The sequence below is a fragment of the Schistocerca cancellata genome, chromosome 7 (genome assembly GCF_023864275.1).
Source record: "Schistocerca cancellata isolate TAMUIC-IGC-003103 chromosome 7, iqSchCanc2.1, whole genome shotgun sequence".
NCBI lineage: Eukaryota > Metazoa > Arthropoda > Insecta > Orthoptera > Acrididae > Schistocerca > Schistocerca cancellata.
In genome coordinates this window covers 607,114,392-607,129,382 of record NC_064632.1, presented here as the reverse complement: position 1 = coordinate 607,129,382, position 14,991 = coordinate 607,114,392, and the positions used below count along the sequence as shown (strand labels likewise).

Here is a 14,991-nt window from a genome sequence, read left to right as displayed (position 1 = left end):
GAAGGTTGAAAATTAAATTTTTTCACCATATTACAAAATGCGATAAACAGCTCATGCTGTATCTGCTAAAATATCCGATAATTCAAATGACGGACATACATTAAAATGCAAACGGTGATGAAATCGGCATTGGGTCCAAAAATGGCGCACTGTCAATGGTTGGTTACAGTAATCAAAGAGCGGGGCAGAGTCTCCGTTTAACAAATGACGATGACAAATGACAGTGCTCAGTATGCAGCATCGCTAAAAGTATCTCCTCATGACAGGAGGGAGTCATGCGAACCATTGGGAGGGGTTTAATTTCCTGGTGTTTGTTCCCATACTGAGAAGACTAGTGGTTCACACCATAGGGGCACAATGTTCCTACGTGTGGCAACACAGAGATCATCTAGAGGGACATAATAGCTAAAAGGCCTATGTAGTTTGACTATAGCCTTGGTGGTAGCAGCAGCATTGGCAGCTTCATTTCAACGAAACTCCAACTTGATGTGGGACCCACATGAGCATCCCACTGGCTCCATCACCAGGAAGCAAGTGGGGGCATTTGTGGATTATTTATACTAAGGGGTGGTAGTACACAGTACAGAGATTCTAGAGGGCATTAAATAAATCTGAACACAATACACAGTTGAAAAGCCTGTGTCACTGGATGTAATGAGTGGCCCGATAAGGGGCAGAAAGCTCGGCAGCAAAACTCTAGCAATGTTCTAGCAGCCAGAATCTAAGCCGTTTGTTGCCAATGACAAAGCCACATCCGACATCACAGCTGGGCTTAGAGCCATCAGTGTAGACGGAGGTGCTGTCTCTAAGTTGTGCCCCAAGTTCATGAAACTTACAGGAACAGGTTGAATCTAGATTCATGTCCTTGGGAAGTGAACGAAGTCCAAGATGAACCTGGACCGCTGCATGAAGCCAATGCGTTGAACGGCCCTCAGTCACGGCAGGTAACTTAGGATTATGTTTTCGAAGCAGTAGATGAAGGCTAACTCCAGGAGGCAACAAAGTAGTTGCACTTACCCTATATTGGCAGTCGAGGGATCGTCAAAAAAAGGACACACAGGATGCATAGTTGGGCATAAAGGACAGATGGCATGCATAGCCCATTTTCGACTGAACAAGGGACTGGTTTAAAAGAGGGGGGAAAGGACTGAACTATGAGGTCGTCAGTACCTTGTTCCTAATAAAACAATGCCACAAGTGTGAGAATAAGAGAGACTAGACTTATCGCACAAAACGGAAAGAAAGGAAAAACCACAAGAACGAAGGAAAGGCAACAAACACTAAAAGGAACAAAAGAGGACAAGAAAACAACAGAGAGACTCTAGAAACAGAAGGAGTAAAACAAGAAAGCAGATTGCAGTGGTCAGAATAAAAAGGAAAAGCCAGCCATTCTCCGAACACATTAAAACCTCCACCCTAAAAACACTAGGGTGGAGGACACAGAGGGACAAGGGACATGCGCTAAAACTTACATCAAATGATAGAACCCACCCTCACAAATAAAGCGTAAAACTAAATCAGCCAATAAGACACTGTCAGATAAAATGAGCGGCAACGAGTCGGGTAACCTAAGATTTCGTTGCTGGGCAGTCAAAGTGGGACAGTGCACCAGAATATGGGCCACTGTCAACCGAGCGCTGCACACACTGAGGCAGGTCTTCACGGCGCAAGAAGTAACCGTGGGTCGCCCAAACGTGGCCAATGCAGAGCCAGCAGAGGGCAATTGATTCCCTGCGAGAGGAAGACCTCCACTCATTCGTAGTCTCCTAAATGACAAGCAATTTGTTGTGTGTATTGTTATGCCATTCCGTCTCCCAAAGCTGAAAAACCCTGCGGCGCAAGTCAGAACGCAGGTCAGGTTCAGAGATGCCCATCTCCAGAAGTGGTTTCCGCATAGCCTGTTTGGCCAGCCTGTCAGCAAGTTCGTTGCCCCGATAGCTTTTAGGCTGCTCAAGGAGTCAGTACACAGAATTCCTCAGGGCATAAACTGATATACTGAAGTGCACGAGATATGGCCACCAGCTCTGCAGTGAATACACTGCAGCCATCCAGCAAGGAATGCTGTTCAATACGGCCTCTGTGGACAAAGACGAAGCCAACAATACCGTCAGCCATTGTGCTGTCGGTGTAAACCATTTCAGAGCCCCGGAACACTTCAAGAATCGCAAGGAAGTGACAGCGGAGAGCCGCAGGGTTAACGGAGTCCGTAGGGTCGCGGAAAGTCCAAGCGAAGCTTCGGCCTACAGCTACACCACGGAGGTGTATGTAAATGGGCCTCAAGGAGAGGTGGTGAAGGGAAGGACTCCAGTTCAGACGGAAGTGATCGCACGCGAATCGCAATCGTTAGCCCTGACATGGGCTGCCTATGCGGGAGGTGAACTGCTGTGGTTGGGAAAAGAAGACTAATTAGGATGTTCAGCACTACCCATGAAGTACCATTTAAAACACGTAGAATATTTAGGGATGGTACACAGTGTGCTGCCAGATTAGGTATGTAGGGTGGACCAACAGTTTCCTATCAATTATGAGATCCAAGAATTTTGTGGTTTCTACAAATGGAAGAGCAACAGGGCCGAGACGTAAGGACGTTGGAGGAAACTCCTTAAGTTGCCGGAACTTTAGACAGTTCTTTTTTCATGGTAAGGTGGAAGCTGTTGTCGATGCTCCACGAGTCAAGACAGTCGAGAAATCACTGAAGTCTTCACTTGTGTGAAAGTCCCACTGAAAGCTGCAGTAGATCACAAAGTCACTGACAAAAAGAGCCCGAGATGCCTGACAGCACACAGTCCATGATAGGATTAATTGCTATGGCAGCACAGAGCCCTGAGGTACCCTCTTCTCCTGAATAAAAATGTCTGACAGTGCTGAATCCACACGTACCTTGACAATCTGGTCTTTTACAAACTCCTGAATAAAATGGGGCAGGTGACCTCAAAATCCCCGCATGTGCACTGTATGGACACAAAGCCTGTCCTCCAGCAGGTATCTTAAGCCTTCTCCAAATCAAACACCACAGGTACAGTCTGGTATCTCTGCAGAAAATTGTTTATAATATATGCAGTGACATGCATGACATGCATTGACAGCATGATGAGATGATCAATTGCAGAGCAGTGCTTACAAAATTCACACTGCACATTTGTTATCAATTCCGAGACTCAAGTCACCATACCAGCCGATGACTGAACACGCATTCCATCACCTTGCAGATATTGCTGGTGAGGGAAATTGAGTGATAGCTGGATAGAAGATGTTTGTCCTTACCAGGCATGGGAGTGGAGATCACAGTGGCTTCACGCCAATGTCTGGGAAATGCGCCATCCATCAAGATGCTATTATACACACAAAGGAGAAAGTGCTTGCCGTCTAGAGATAGGTGCTGGAACATCTGAATGTGAATACCGTCCAGTCCTGTAGCAGAGGATTGTGACGAGGTGAGAGCATGTTCGAGCTCTCTCTTAGTAGAAACAGTATTACAGTATCTGCGATTCTGAGGGGAAAGGTATCTCCCACGCCACTTCCACTTGTTCCCGAGGTAGAAAGGCACGATGGTCATGGGCAGAGCTTGAGATCTCTGCAACGTAAGGTGTTGGAAATATCTTTCACAACAGTCAGGTCAGGGATCAGGAGATGTACCTCATTTTCAGAAATCCAATGCTGAAGGTTGCCAGTGAAGAACAGAGCCTCCAGGCGCGCACGTGTACGTGTGTGTGTGTGTGTGTGTGTGTGTGTGTGTGTGTGTGTGTGTGTGTGTGTGTGTGTGTGTGTGTGAGGGGGTATCTGAAACAAATGTGGGTTCACCAGTGCTGAGAGAAATGAATAATATGGTTGAGAATATCTGCCAGGAGAGAGCTTCTTGGGCAAGTTCTCAGAGAGCCCCAAATGGGATGGTGGGCACTGAAGTCACTGAGTAGCAAAAAGTGGCAATTACTTTGGTGACCACCAAGTACCAGATTTCAGCTGCATACTACTACAGCATTATAAGGTTGGAGGATCCTGTTCAGTTATTTCTTCAGAGGTACCAGTAACCTCCCTGGGACAGTCAGTTGATTCAAAGGTGGAGAATCAGTTGGTGATTTGCACCAGTGAAACAGAAGTCAGCCAGACAGATGCGTCACGCAGTTTCACTGTTTTAGAGGATCTTGGATTTGGAGAAGTCATAGAGCGTTTGTCTTTGTTCAACTACTTAGCACTTTTGTATTTGTCAGATGTGGACCCAGACGTTTGTTGACTTGAAGCACGCAAGAAGTCATCTCGGTAGTATTCCTTTTTAAATTTCTGTTCTTCTGGTTGCTACAGAAGTGACTTCACTGGTGTGGACAAAGGTTTTTTGGTGTGTTGAGCAACTGTAGAAGGCGAAGGTTGACCATGTCACCTTAACACTACGCGATTTCACAACCGCAGTATTGAACTGGAAGTCTCAGGTCTCTGTGGCCATATCTTTCACGAGTCATGACTTAGCAACAACAGTACTGTAGCTGCCGCATAGTGGCATGCAAGGTTTTCGGCAAGCTAACGTTTTGCAAGCAACACTGAGGGGTACCTGTCCCTTCATCCGTATCTCCTACATGGCTTGCCCAACAAGGCACACAGGGCACTCTTGGGATAAAGCAGCACGATTGGTGGTGCAGTTGATGCGGCAGAGAGGACAAGGTCAGCGATTTCCCCCATGAATATCCTTGCCTCAAGTTACACATTTGACTGCGTTTTTATGGGGCATAAGAGTATGCTTATAATGCATACACTGGCAGCAATGCATTGTGTTCTGTATGTAGTGTCCATCAATGACTTCACAGCACATCTTAATCTTCAATAGAAGCTTTCCTCAACCAACTATTCAGAAATGCCTGCAGGTAGGCATTAATTACGCATCAGCCCGGTTGACTGCAGTTACACCCTGATCAGCGAGATAAACAACATTATTGTCCTCAGTCATATCGTCAAGCAGCCAAGTGTATATTACACCACTTCAATTCAATATTTAATTAGCCTCTACACGAACAGGATATCCGTGGAGAAGTGAAGCTTTAAGCAGGTTCTGGGCTTGAAAGGCACAATCAGTCTCTCGAAGCAAAGTTCCATTGCATAAGCGAGTACAGGATCTTAGTGGGACTGCAACTGAATCCACACCTTTCTGAATAACAAATGGGTTCTCTATGGAAAAATTTTGACATCCTCCTCTGCATGATAACAAGAGGTAATGGGGTGCAACTGGAAGATTTGTTTTTCTTTTAGCCCCATTTCATTTTCATTTATTAGATGGAGGTCACATTGATGGAACTGATGTATTTATCGCTGGTGAATCCCCACGATTGTTAGCGTCTCCTATGGAGTGCTCCTACCTTCTGGAGGGCCCCCTACAGAGAGTAGAACAGTTGCCGTACTCGATTGTTCACACATCAGTTTACATCTCAAACTTCAGACAGAGGGACCATCGGCAACTGGGAAGGTAACAGCTCAGTCAATCACCCCTCCCTGGGCCCGGTCTGTACCAAGGGTATGCGCGAGCCCCATTTGTCAACCCAGTTGCCGGGAGTTACACATTACCCATTTACCCTTTATGTGTCAAACACATGAGATGGCCTTCAGGGAGGAAGGAAAACAAATAGAAAGACCTCAAACACCGAAACAGAGGAAGGACAGAAGAATCAGAAAAAGAAAGAGGCAAAAATGAAATCCACCAAAGTCTCAGTTTCCCCAATCGTACACAAGACATGGTCCCAACCGGAACGAATATGAGAATAGACTTGCAGCACAGAAAAGGAAGGAGTACTGCAAGGGCAGGGGACCCAGTGTGCCAAGTGTATACTCAAGAAAGAGTTGTGAGTCCCCTGGAGGGATGGCTGCTAGGACTTGTGTTCCCCACCAACTGCCTTATCAGCTGCTCCACAGTTTAATAACAAAAGCATGAATTAAACTTTGAGGCCAGACACAGTGGTCATTTGTGTACGAGTTGTGCTAATGTGAATGAATGTGTGTACTTTAGGAGGAGGCCTTTTTGCCAAAAGCTTCCACGTTTAGGAGTCATGTGCCTGTCTGCAATTCAACATCTCCTCTATATTGTGAGTAGCATTCTATCCTTTTCCAGAGTGGCTATTCGAATTTAGAAAAAAGAAAAAGAATAAAAAATCCCAGAATTCCAGGTGCGAGGAGGAAGATGGTGTCAAGAAGCTCCTGGTAACTTTCCTCTCAGCTGAGCTATATACCGGCCATAAGCAGTAATTTAACCTCAGTTTTTAAACACTGATAATTTATATGGAATAATACAAAATTCCTATAATAAACACATTTTGAGACATTAAGTATTTTAAAATTTGTGATTTACAACTCAATAAAATTTCATTCCAGAACTACATTAAAAATGCAGAAATCTGAGATTTTATGAAATTTCGTGAGATTTCCCTGAAGTTTTCCTAAAATTTAATTCCCTGAAAATTCCAGGTTTTCCAGAAGAATTGCCAACCTCTTTTCATTATATTGAAAAATAATATTAGTCCAAAGTATGTCATAACCAAAAACAAAAAAATGACTCAAAAGATACTTACTTCGTGAGTAAATACTCTCAGAGGTATACCAATTGCCCTGCCCAAACCGAAGTCTGCAATTTTCAAAATGCCATTTCCATCTACCAATATATTTTGTGGCTTCAGGTCTCTATGCAAGACACGCCGTTTATGACAGAATAATATTGCCAAAATCATCTGTAAATGATAAAATGCCATGATGTAATAGCAGCTGAAACTAGGATACAATGTACAATCATGACAACATAGCACTTACAATTAACCTTGACACAGTAGCAGGAACTATTTCATTGTTGTCTAGGTTGGGCACACATTGTGAAATCTTTGTACTTAACATTCTATGCTTTGGCTCTCTGTATCTAACTTTCCAAGTGACTCAATCAATAAACAGTATTTTCTTCCGTTTCGTTGTTCAATGCATTGTCTATTTCAGTGCCTACTGTTTGCATCACATTTGCTGATCTTTACCAAATGCTACACTGTACATGGGAATTATATTCTTTCAAAGGAAAAGGATCTATAGCTTTTCAAAAAAGGCATAATTTGTGCACTAAAAATCATAAAAAATAAGTTCTCTAACGTTATTTGCTGTGATTTAACATTCCAGTCTTACTAGGCACATAGATACTTGGTTAAGCAGTGATGTGAGTAGGGCAATGAAAATTCCAAATATAGTCAACTAGACAGATTACAATGGCTCATCAAGTTGTAAATTAAGCGTTTTACCACAGTTTCATCTTCAAGTTAAGTAACTTCAAAATATGTAAACATATGACGTGTAACAGAACAGTTTCGACACTGTATACCACATCCAAAACATTATCTGTACAGAATAATAACCAATGTAATTACTATTCAGATGAAATGCAATGACTTTAGTAACAAGCAGTGGTTTTAGCCCTGTAACATGTTGCCACGAAAGCAACAATTATCTGATGATGCAAAACTGATAGTAGTGAATCAAAATGTATGCAACCTGGGGCTGCGTTACTTGGATATTAGTTACATACCTTACCGACAGCTAATTTCTACTCTATGGCAGATATGTTAGATATGCAGTACTAAAATCTACGGCAAAGTAATTTGACAGTCAAGTCCAGTTTCCATATTGCGACTGTAAAAACCCAACTCTTTCAAAGATTTGATAAACTGAATTTTCAAATATATCTCAACATTTTATCTAACTTAGGAGCTTAAATATTTATGGAAATATTGCTCAAAATTATTAGAAACTTTAGTATATATTTACCAAGTGCGTGAGTTAGGAAAGGCACATACAAAGTCACTAGTAAATTAAAAGCAGTCCCAAAACTCAATGATATGGTGTTGACTAAATATAGAGAAACACAAAGGTAATGCACAACAACACTAGTAACATTTTTTTCTATACAACATCTGACAGGAAGTCTGCACAAAAGTAGAAAAGAAAGAAACAAAATATGCAGGCATTTTATCAGAAGTTTCTGAGTGTCACAGTTTGAAAATTTACAAAATCCGAGTATAAAACACTGAATGAAGATGACAATCCAGGAAACAAATGAAAAAGTTGTGAGGTTTGAGAAAATGTTGTACCTGGCATAATGTATCTAGGGTCCTCCAACTTGCCATCTTGTTGCAACTTTTTGTGCAGAATACTGATACAATACATGAAGATCACAAAGCAATGTTAACAGCATAATCTCTTGAAACTTACTGAAAAAATTTACCACAAGAAATCTCTCCCTATTTTAACAATGAGTAGTTAGTGAGCAAAGTGCATTTGAAACATGGTCCTCTGTCAATTGATTGTCTATGTGTCTGTCAGCAATTTAGTGAATTGTGAACTTTCGTACACTTGCATTCATTCACTACATTATCAGCTTCAAAAGTTACAAAAATAAAAATTTAGCCTATATTTGATTGGTTGGTTGGACGCTGGTGAAGCAGGGTGTATATGCACACACGCACAGATTTTTCCTGGTTACAAACGCTTTTAACACAAATTCCATGAAATACACCATGGTAGCTCCTGAAGCATCGAAATCAAGATGGCAATGTGCTTTTGTCAGCCAATCACAGCTCATGCCACTTGATCGTACCAACCAATGACAGCAGATACACAGGACACATGATGTCAGCCAATAGCAACCTCATTCTTAAGTGGTGCGCACACACACACACACACACACACACACACACACACACACACAAATGGTAAAAGTTAACAGTTTAAATTAATATACATACATTACAGCTACAAGAAAAGTTAAGCTTTCACGTAACATAGGATACATAACATTAGCACACCAATAAGTAAAAGAAGTTAAAAGCAATTATACGTTCAGCCCAATCCACACAAGGAAAGATAGCTGAAAACAAGGACTTCACCTTTGAGGAGGAGGAGATTAGTGTTTAACGTCCCGTCGACAACGAGGTCATTAGAGACGGAGCGCAAGTTCGGATGAGGGAAGGATGGGGAAGGAAATCGGCCGTGCCCTTTCAAAGGAACCATCCCAGCATTCGCCTGAAGCGATTTAGGGAAATCACGGAAAACCTAAATCAGGATGGCCGGAGACGGGATTGAACCGTCGTCCTCCCGAATGTGAGTCCAGTGTGCTAACCACTGCGCCACCTCGCTCGGTGACTTCACCTTTGAGGAACGTCCACAAAATACACTATAGAGACAACAGAGGTCTCTAACCAAAGATCAAATGTCCTTCACCATATTGTTGTGATGGTTAAAAAGTAAAACACAGTCAACCACCCGCACGGCGTTCACTTAAATGGTCAATAACTCTGACGACAAACATAGACTGGAACTTAAGCAGTTAAAAAAAGGGCAGTGAGTCAGGAAATGGTGAAGTGTCAAAGGTTCGTGACAATGAGCACAAAGTGGTGGAGGATTACCAGATAAAAAACAGTGATCGCTAAAATGACAGTGCCGAATACATAACCCAGCTAAAGCGATCTCCTCTCAAAAGATGACAGAGGGGCCACTGGGAGAGGCTTAACTCCCTGGAGCTTGTTTCCATGAAGAGAAGATCAGTGGTGATGCCATCTGCTGACAGATGGCAACACGGAGACCATCCAAAGGAATGGAAGAGCTAGCAGGCTGAGGTGGGTCGACTGCAACCTTGGCAGCAGCCTCATTTTCCGTCATACTGACGTCATACTCACCAGTATCAAGTGGAATATTTCTTGGACAGCCTGCATATAGCATACATAGGCTCTGAAGGGCACAGAGAGAATCTGAACATGCCGCACAAGTAAAAAGATCTTGTTGCCGGATGTATTGGGTGACTTGATAGAGGGCGAAGAGCTCTGCTGCAAGAATCTAGCAGTGATCTTGAAGTTGATATCTAAAACTGTCGGTGCCAATAAGGAAGGCACACTTGATGCCATGGTCGGTCTTAGAGCCATCAGTGTACACAGAGGTACTACCGATAAGTTGCGTGGAAAGGTCCAGATGCTTACAGTGATAGATCGAATCTGGAGTAGTGTCCTTAGGAAGCGAATGAAGTCCCAAGTTGAAAATGGCCTTCCGCACAAAGCCAAGGTGGTGAAGGGTTCACACCCATTGGGAACATGGCCAAGTAGGCCTACCTTGAAGTTAAGCTGGTGAAACAGTAACCAAAAGCAAACTCCATGATGCAACAAAGAAGGAGGCCACTGGCAGTCAAGGGAGTCACCGAAAGATGATGATGATGATGATTATTATTATTATTTGGGTTGAGGGCTGCTTGGCATCATGGTCATCAGTGCCCTGACGAAAACTCAGCATGCTAATCTCGTGGGTGGGGATGAAGGCCATCCCCACATGCAGAGCAATTTATAATGTACTGAAGTCAACTGCCCTTCGCCACTAATTAAGGGATGAGGCCTGACAGTACACATTTCACCACCCCTGCAACACTGGAATCAGTACCTGCCAAAATGGTAGGTAGATCTCCATCAAGACTGAGGACTGCCATAATATCAGTATATAGGACACACACATCCAGAATATGCTGAACTGAAAGTGACATGCCATCAACTGGACAGAGTGGTGGATTCTCCCACCGAAGGAGGGCTATGCCCGATGTGCAGTCTGGTAAGCAAAACCTCCTTCAGGGTGTGTAAGAGGACACGGGAAAAAATTCCCGGATTTTTATCGGATTTCCCAGTTAAAGATATACTTTCTCCCTGGTGAACACACACTTTTTCCATGTTAAGTGACAGAATATTTTCCCTCGTAACTGCAAAACTTATCAATTCTTTGAATGGTTATGGTTTTCTACACGGGTGAAGAATTTCCCAGCACCTTAGAAAACGAAACTCAGGGAAAGAGACATGTTTTGGAAATATCTTTGCTGTGCAGCAATACGTACGCATCATATTTTAGTATTACGAAAGTACATATTGGAATTTCACCAAACACCCCATGTTACTTTCTGAATCATTGAAATCGAGATTGCGATGCGCTTTTGTAAGCCAGTCATAGCTCATGTCACATGATCTCACCAGCCAATGACGACAGATATTCAGTGCAAAGGACACGTGATGTCAGCCAACAGCAAAATCACTGTTAAGTAGCACAAACACACAAACAGGGAAAGTTAATAGTATGTACATAGTGTTGCTACAAGAAAAGCGAATCTTTCACATATAATATTGTTCTCTAAGGTTAATAAACTGCAAGAGAAGCTAAGCTTTCCCATATAATGTTAATCTTTTCTGCACGTGTTACAATTTAAGATAAATCACACAAATGTGCCAGTAAAGTTTTTAATAATGACATAAATTTCTGATCTTCAGGGTTCAAAATGCTTCTAAATGGCTCGTCACCTAACAGTTGATTTTTAAATGAGAGTCAAACGTTCTGTGATTTACGAAATTCATGGTACATTCTCGCACATACTTCAACTTACGTAAAAGAATATTTACTTTGAAAGTAATGCTTTTCAAACCACCATTTGCAATATTTTCCAGCGACCTGTTAGAAACAGGTTCGTTTCAGCAATTGCCAGAGAGTGCAGATAACAGGCGACACCTTGCTTGCGCAGCTACCGTGATGTAGGAAGCCTGTATGTACGTACATGTAAAACATTGAAAGATCACACATTATGTCATAAAAGAAACAAGATATCAGAGCATAGTCCAAGAGCATAAGAATTTCATGTACCATACTAGAATGTACAAATTTAAAGTGCATACATAAAGTGAGGACAAATGTAAGGATGTAGAGGCTTATCTCACTAGGGGTAAGATAGAGACTGCCTATAGGAAAATTAAAGAGACCTTTGGAGAAAGGAGAACCACTTGCATGAATATCAAGAGCTTTGATGGAAACCCAGTTCTAAGCAAAGAAGGAAAAGCAGAAAGGTGGAAGGAGTATATCGAGGGTCTATACAAGGGCGATGTACTTGAGGACAATATTATGGAAATGGAAGAGGATGTAGATGAAGATAAAATGGAAGATATGATACTGTGTGAAGAGTTTGACAGAGCACTGAAAGACCTGAGTCCAAACAAGGCCCCCGGAGTAGACAACATTCCATCAGAGCTACTGACAGCCTTGGGAGAGCCAGTCCTGATAAAACTCTACCATCTGGTGACCAAGATATATGAGACAGGAGAAATACACTCAGACTTCAAGAAGAATATAATAATTCCAATTCCAAAGAAGGCAGGTGTTGACAGATGTGAAAATTACCGAACTATCAGTTTAATAAGTCACAGCTGCAAAATACTAACGCGAATTCTTTACAGACGAATGGAAAAACTGGTAGAAGCTGACCTCGGGGAAGATCAGTTTGGATTTCGTAGAAATGTTGGAACACGTGAGGCAATACTGACCTTACGACTTATCTTAGAAGAAAGATTAAGGAAAGGCAAACCTATGTTTCTAGCATTTGTAGACTTAGAGAATGCTTTTGACAATGTTGATTGGAACACTCTCTTTCAAATTCTGAAGGTGGCAGGGGTAAAATACAGGGAGCGAAAGGCTCTTTACAACTTGTACAGAAACCAGATGGCAGTTATAAGAGTCGAGGGGCATGAAAGGGAAGCAGTGGTCGGGAAGGGAGTGAGACAGGGTTGTAGCCTCTCCCCGATGTTATTCAATCTGTATATTGAGCAAGCAATAAAGGAAAAAGCAAAACGAGGATAATGTAATGTAGTCGAATTAAGTCGGGTGATTCTGAGGGAATTATATTAGGAAATGAGACACTTAAAGTAGTAAAGGAGTTTTGCTATTTGGGGAGCAAAATAACTGATGATGGTCGAAGTACAGAGGATATAAAATGTGGACTGGCAATGGCAAGGAAAGCGTTTCTGAAGAAAAATTTGTTAACATCGAGTATAGATTTAAATGTCAGGAAGTCGTTTCTGAAAGTATTTGTATGGAGTGTAGCCATGTATGGAAGTGAAACATGGACGATAAATAGTTTAGACAAGAAGAGAATAGAAGCTTTCGAAATGTGGTGCTACAGAAGAATGCTGAAGATTAGATGGATAGATCACATAACTAATGAGGAGGGATTGAATAGAATTGGGGAGAAGAGGAGCTTGTGGCACAACTTGACTAGAAGAAGGGATCGGTTGGTAGGACATGTTCTGAGACATCGAGGGATCACCAATTTAGTATTGGAGGGCAGTGTGGAGGGTGAAAATTGTAGAGGGAGACCAAGAGATGAATACACTAAGCAGATTCAGAAGGATGTAGGGTGCAGTAGGTACTGGGAGATGAAGAAGCTTGCACAGGATAGAGTAGCATGGAGAGCTACATCAAACCAGCATTGAAGACCACAACAAAAACTTGAAGTGAACATTTGTATGTCCACATTCCCAATGAAGTAGACCTCGACCTCATGTTTTCGGGATGTAAATTTTTTTTGGAGCATCAGTACTGTATCATATCATGTTTGGTTCTTTATTATGGCATAATTCCATACGTGCTAGAAGATGAAAACATGCACTTGAAATGCAGCAAACAGTTGAAACTGGCCAGTACTGTGGAATTAAACATTTCATTTCTAATACATTGACTGCCTCTGGGGAATAGGTTAATAAAAGTCAAATTTCTCTAGCAAACAGACAAAAATAACTTCACTGTTCTGCAATGCTCTTAATGCTTGACTGTCTGGAAGGTGGAAATAAAACAAAATCTCAAATTAACAACATACTTTAGCCTTTTGTAATTATGTGAATATATTTTAATTCACTTGATAGTTCCCAGCCACAGATATCCATTTTGTTTTCATTTGACATGAGAGTAAATGAAGGGGAAACAGCAAAATCACTAAATGTAAACACAGGTCATGTAGAGACTACGCACTATAACTCAGACTGCTCTGCACATCAGCCCCGGATCTACGAAAATTTGTGAACCGGGTCTATACTTTAAAAAAAATCGAATTTTTAAAAATATACTCATCATGCAGCGCACATCTTTCTGAAAATTCTGAATCATAAAACGTGTGTTCGAGGAAATTTAAGACATTGCATCATCGTAAGTGTGCCAAAGTGTAGTGCCACGTCTCTTCAGGCAGCATTCTTCTATAGCAAGTCACTATTTCGCTCTGTGGTATTGAAACGTGTATATTTTGTACTGGATGCCATCAAACTATATTCAGGACAGTGGAAATTGGAATGTCCCGGTGGTGCCTCTCCTTCTCCCAGTCAGCCCATTTGACATCCTGCCCCTCTTTAAAAAAAATTAATAAGCTAGCAATTAATAACGAATGGGATTATTTGTAATCGGAAGAACAAAAACTCTTCAGAAAATTTGCACTCTTTATTGCCTATTGGCTAATAACTTGCTGTTTTGTGCGACATAAAATTAAATACAGGATACATAAAACCACTAAAGAGAAGAGACAAGAAGTACACATTTCTCCAATCCTTAGCTCCTAGTATCTTTCTCTCTCTAATCTTGCCACAGCTTTACATGGTATGCTTTCCTTTCTGTGAAAGGATCTATTACCTCAGCAAAGTTCGTCAAACGTTTTGCTACATGAAAAATTGAAATACCATTATCTAATGCTGAAAAAGCTGTTAATACAAATAATACCCAAGACTGGTGTGGTTTCTCGACCTGATTACGTCTATATTGTCACTGTCTGCTAGATAAAACAAAACAGGCCTTTCTATGAGGGCTATCCACAAAGTACATTACGTTTTGGAATTAAAAATAATTAAAGTATTGGAATTTTTTTAATTATATACAGATGAAAGCCACACTTAAATAATACTTTTCTACATAGTTGCCATTTAAATTAAGGCACTTATCGTAGCGATGGGCGAGCTTGGAAACTCCTTCGTCGTAAAATTCGGCCGCCTGCACCTTCAACCACGTGATTACCTCTTCTTGAAGCTGTGTGTCGTCATCAAAACGCTGCGTAGCCAACCACTTCTTCATTGCTGGGAATAAGTAGAAGTCGCTCGGTGCCAGGTCGGGACTGTACGGCAGATGAGGAAACAACTCCCACTTAAAAGATACGAGAACTTC

General features: G+C 41.8%; 1 protein-coding gene across 1 annotated transcript in view; it reads right to left on the bottom strand.

The window, feature by feature from the left end:
* LOC126092291 (cyclin-dependent kinase 1-like) overlaps window positions 1–14,991 on the bottom strand; it is an 80,593-nt gene that overhangs the window by 26,475 nt on the left and 39,127 nt on the right. Inside the window, exon 4 of the mRNA XM_049907810.1 lies at window positions 6,546–6,701. Within this exon, the coding sequence (XP_049763767.1) occupies window positions 6,546–6,701 (156 nt within the window). The remainder of the gene's footprint in view (window positions 1–6,545; window positions 6,702–14,991) is intronic.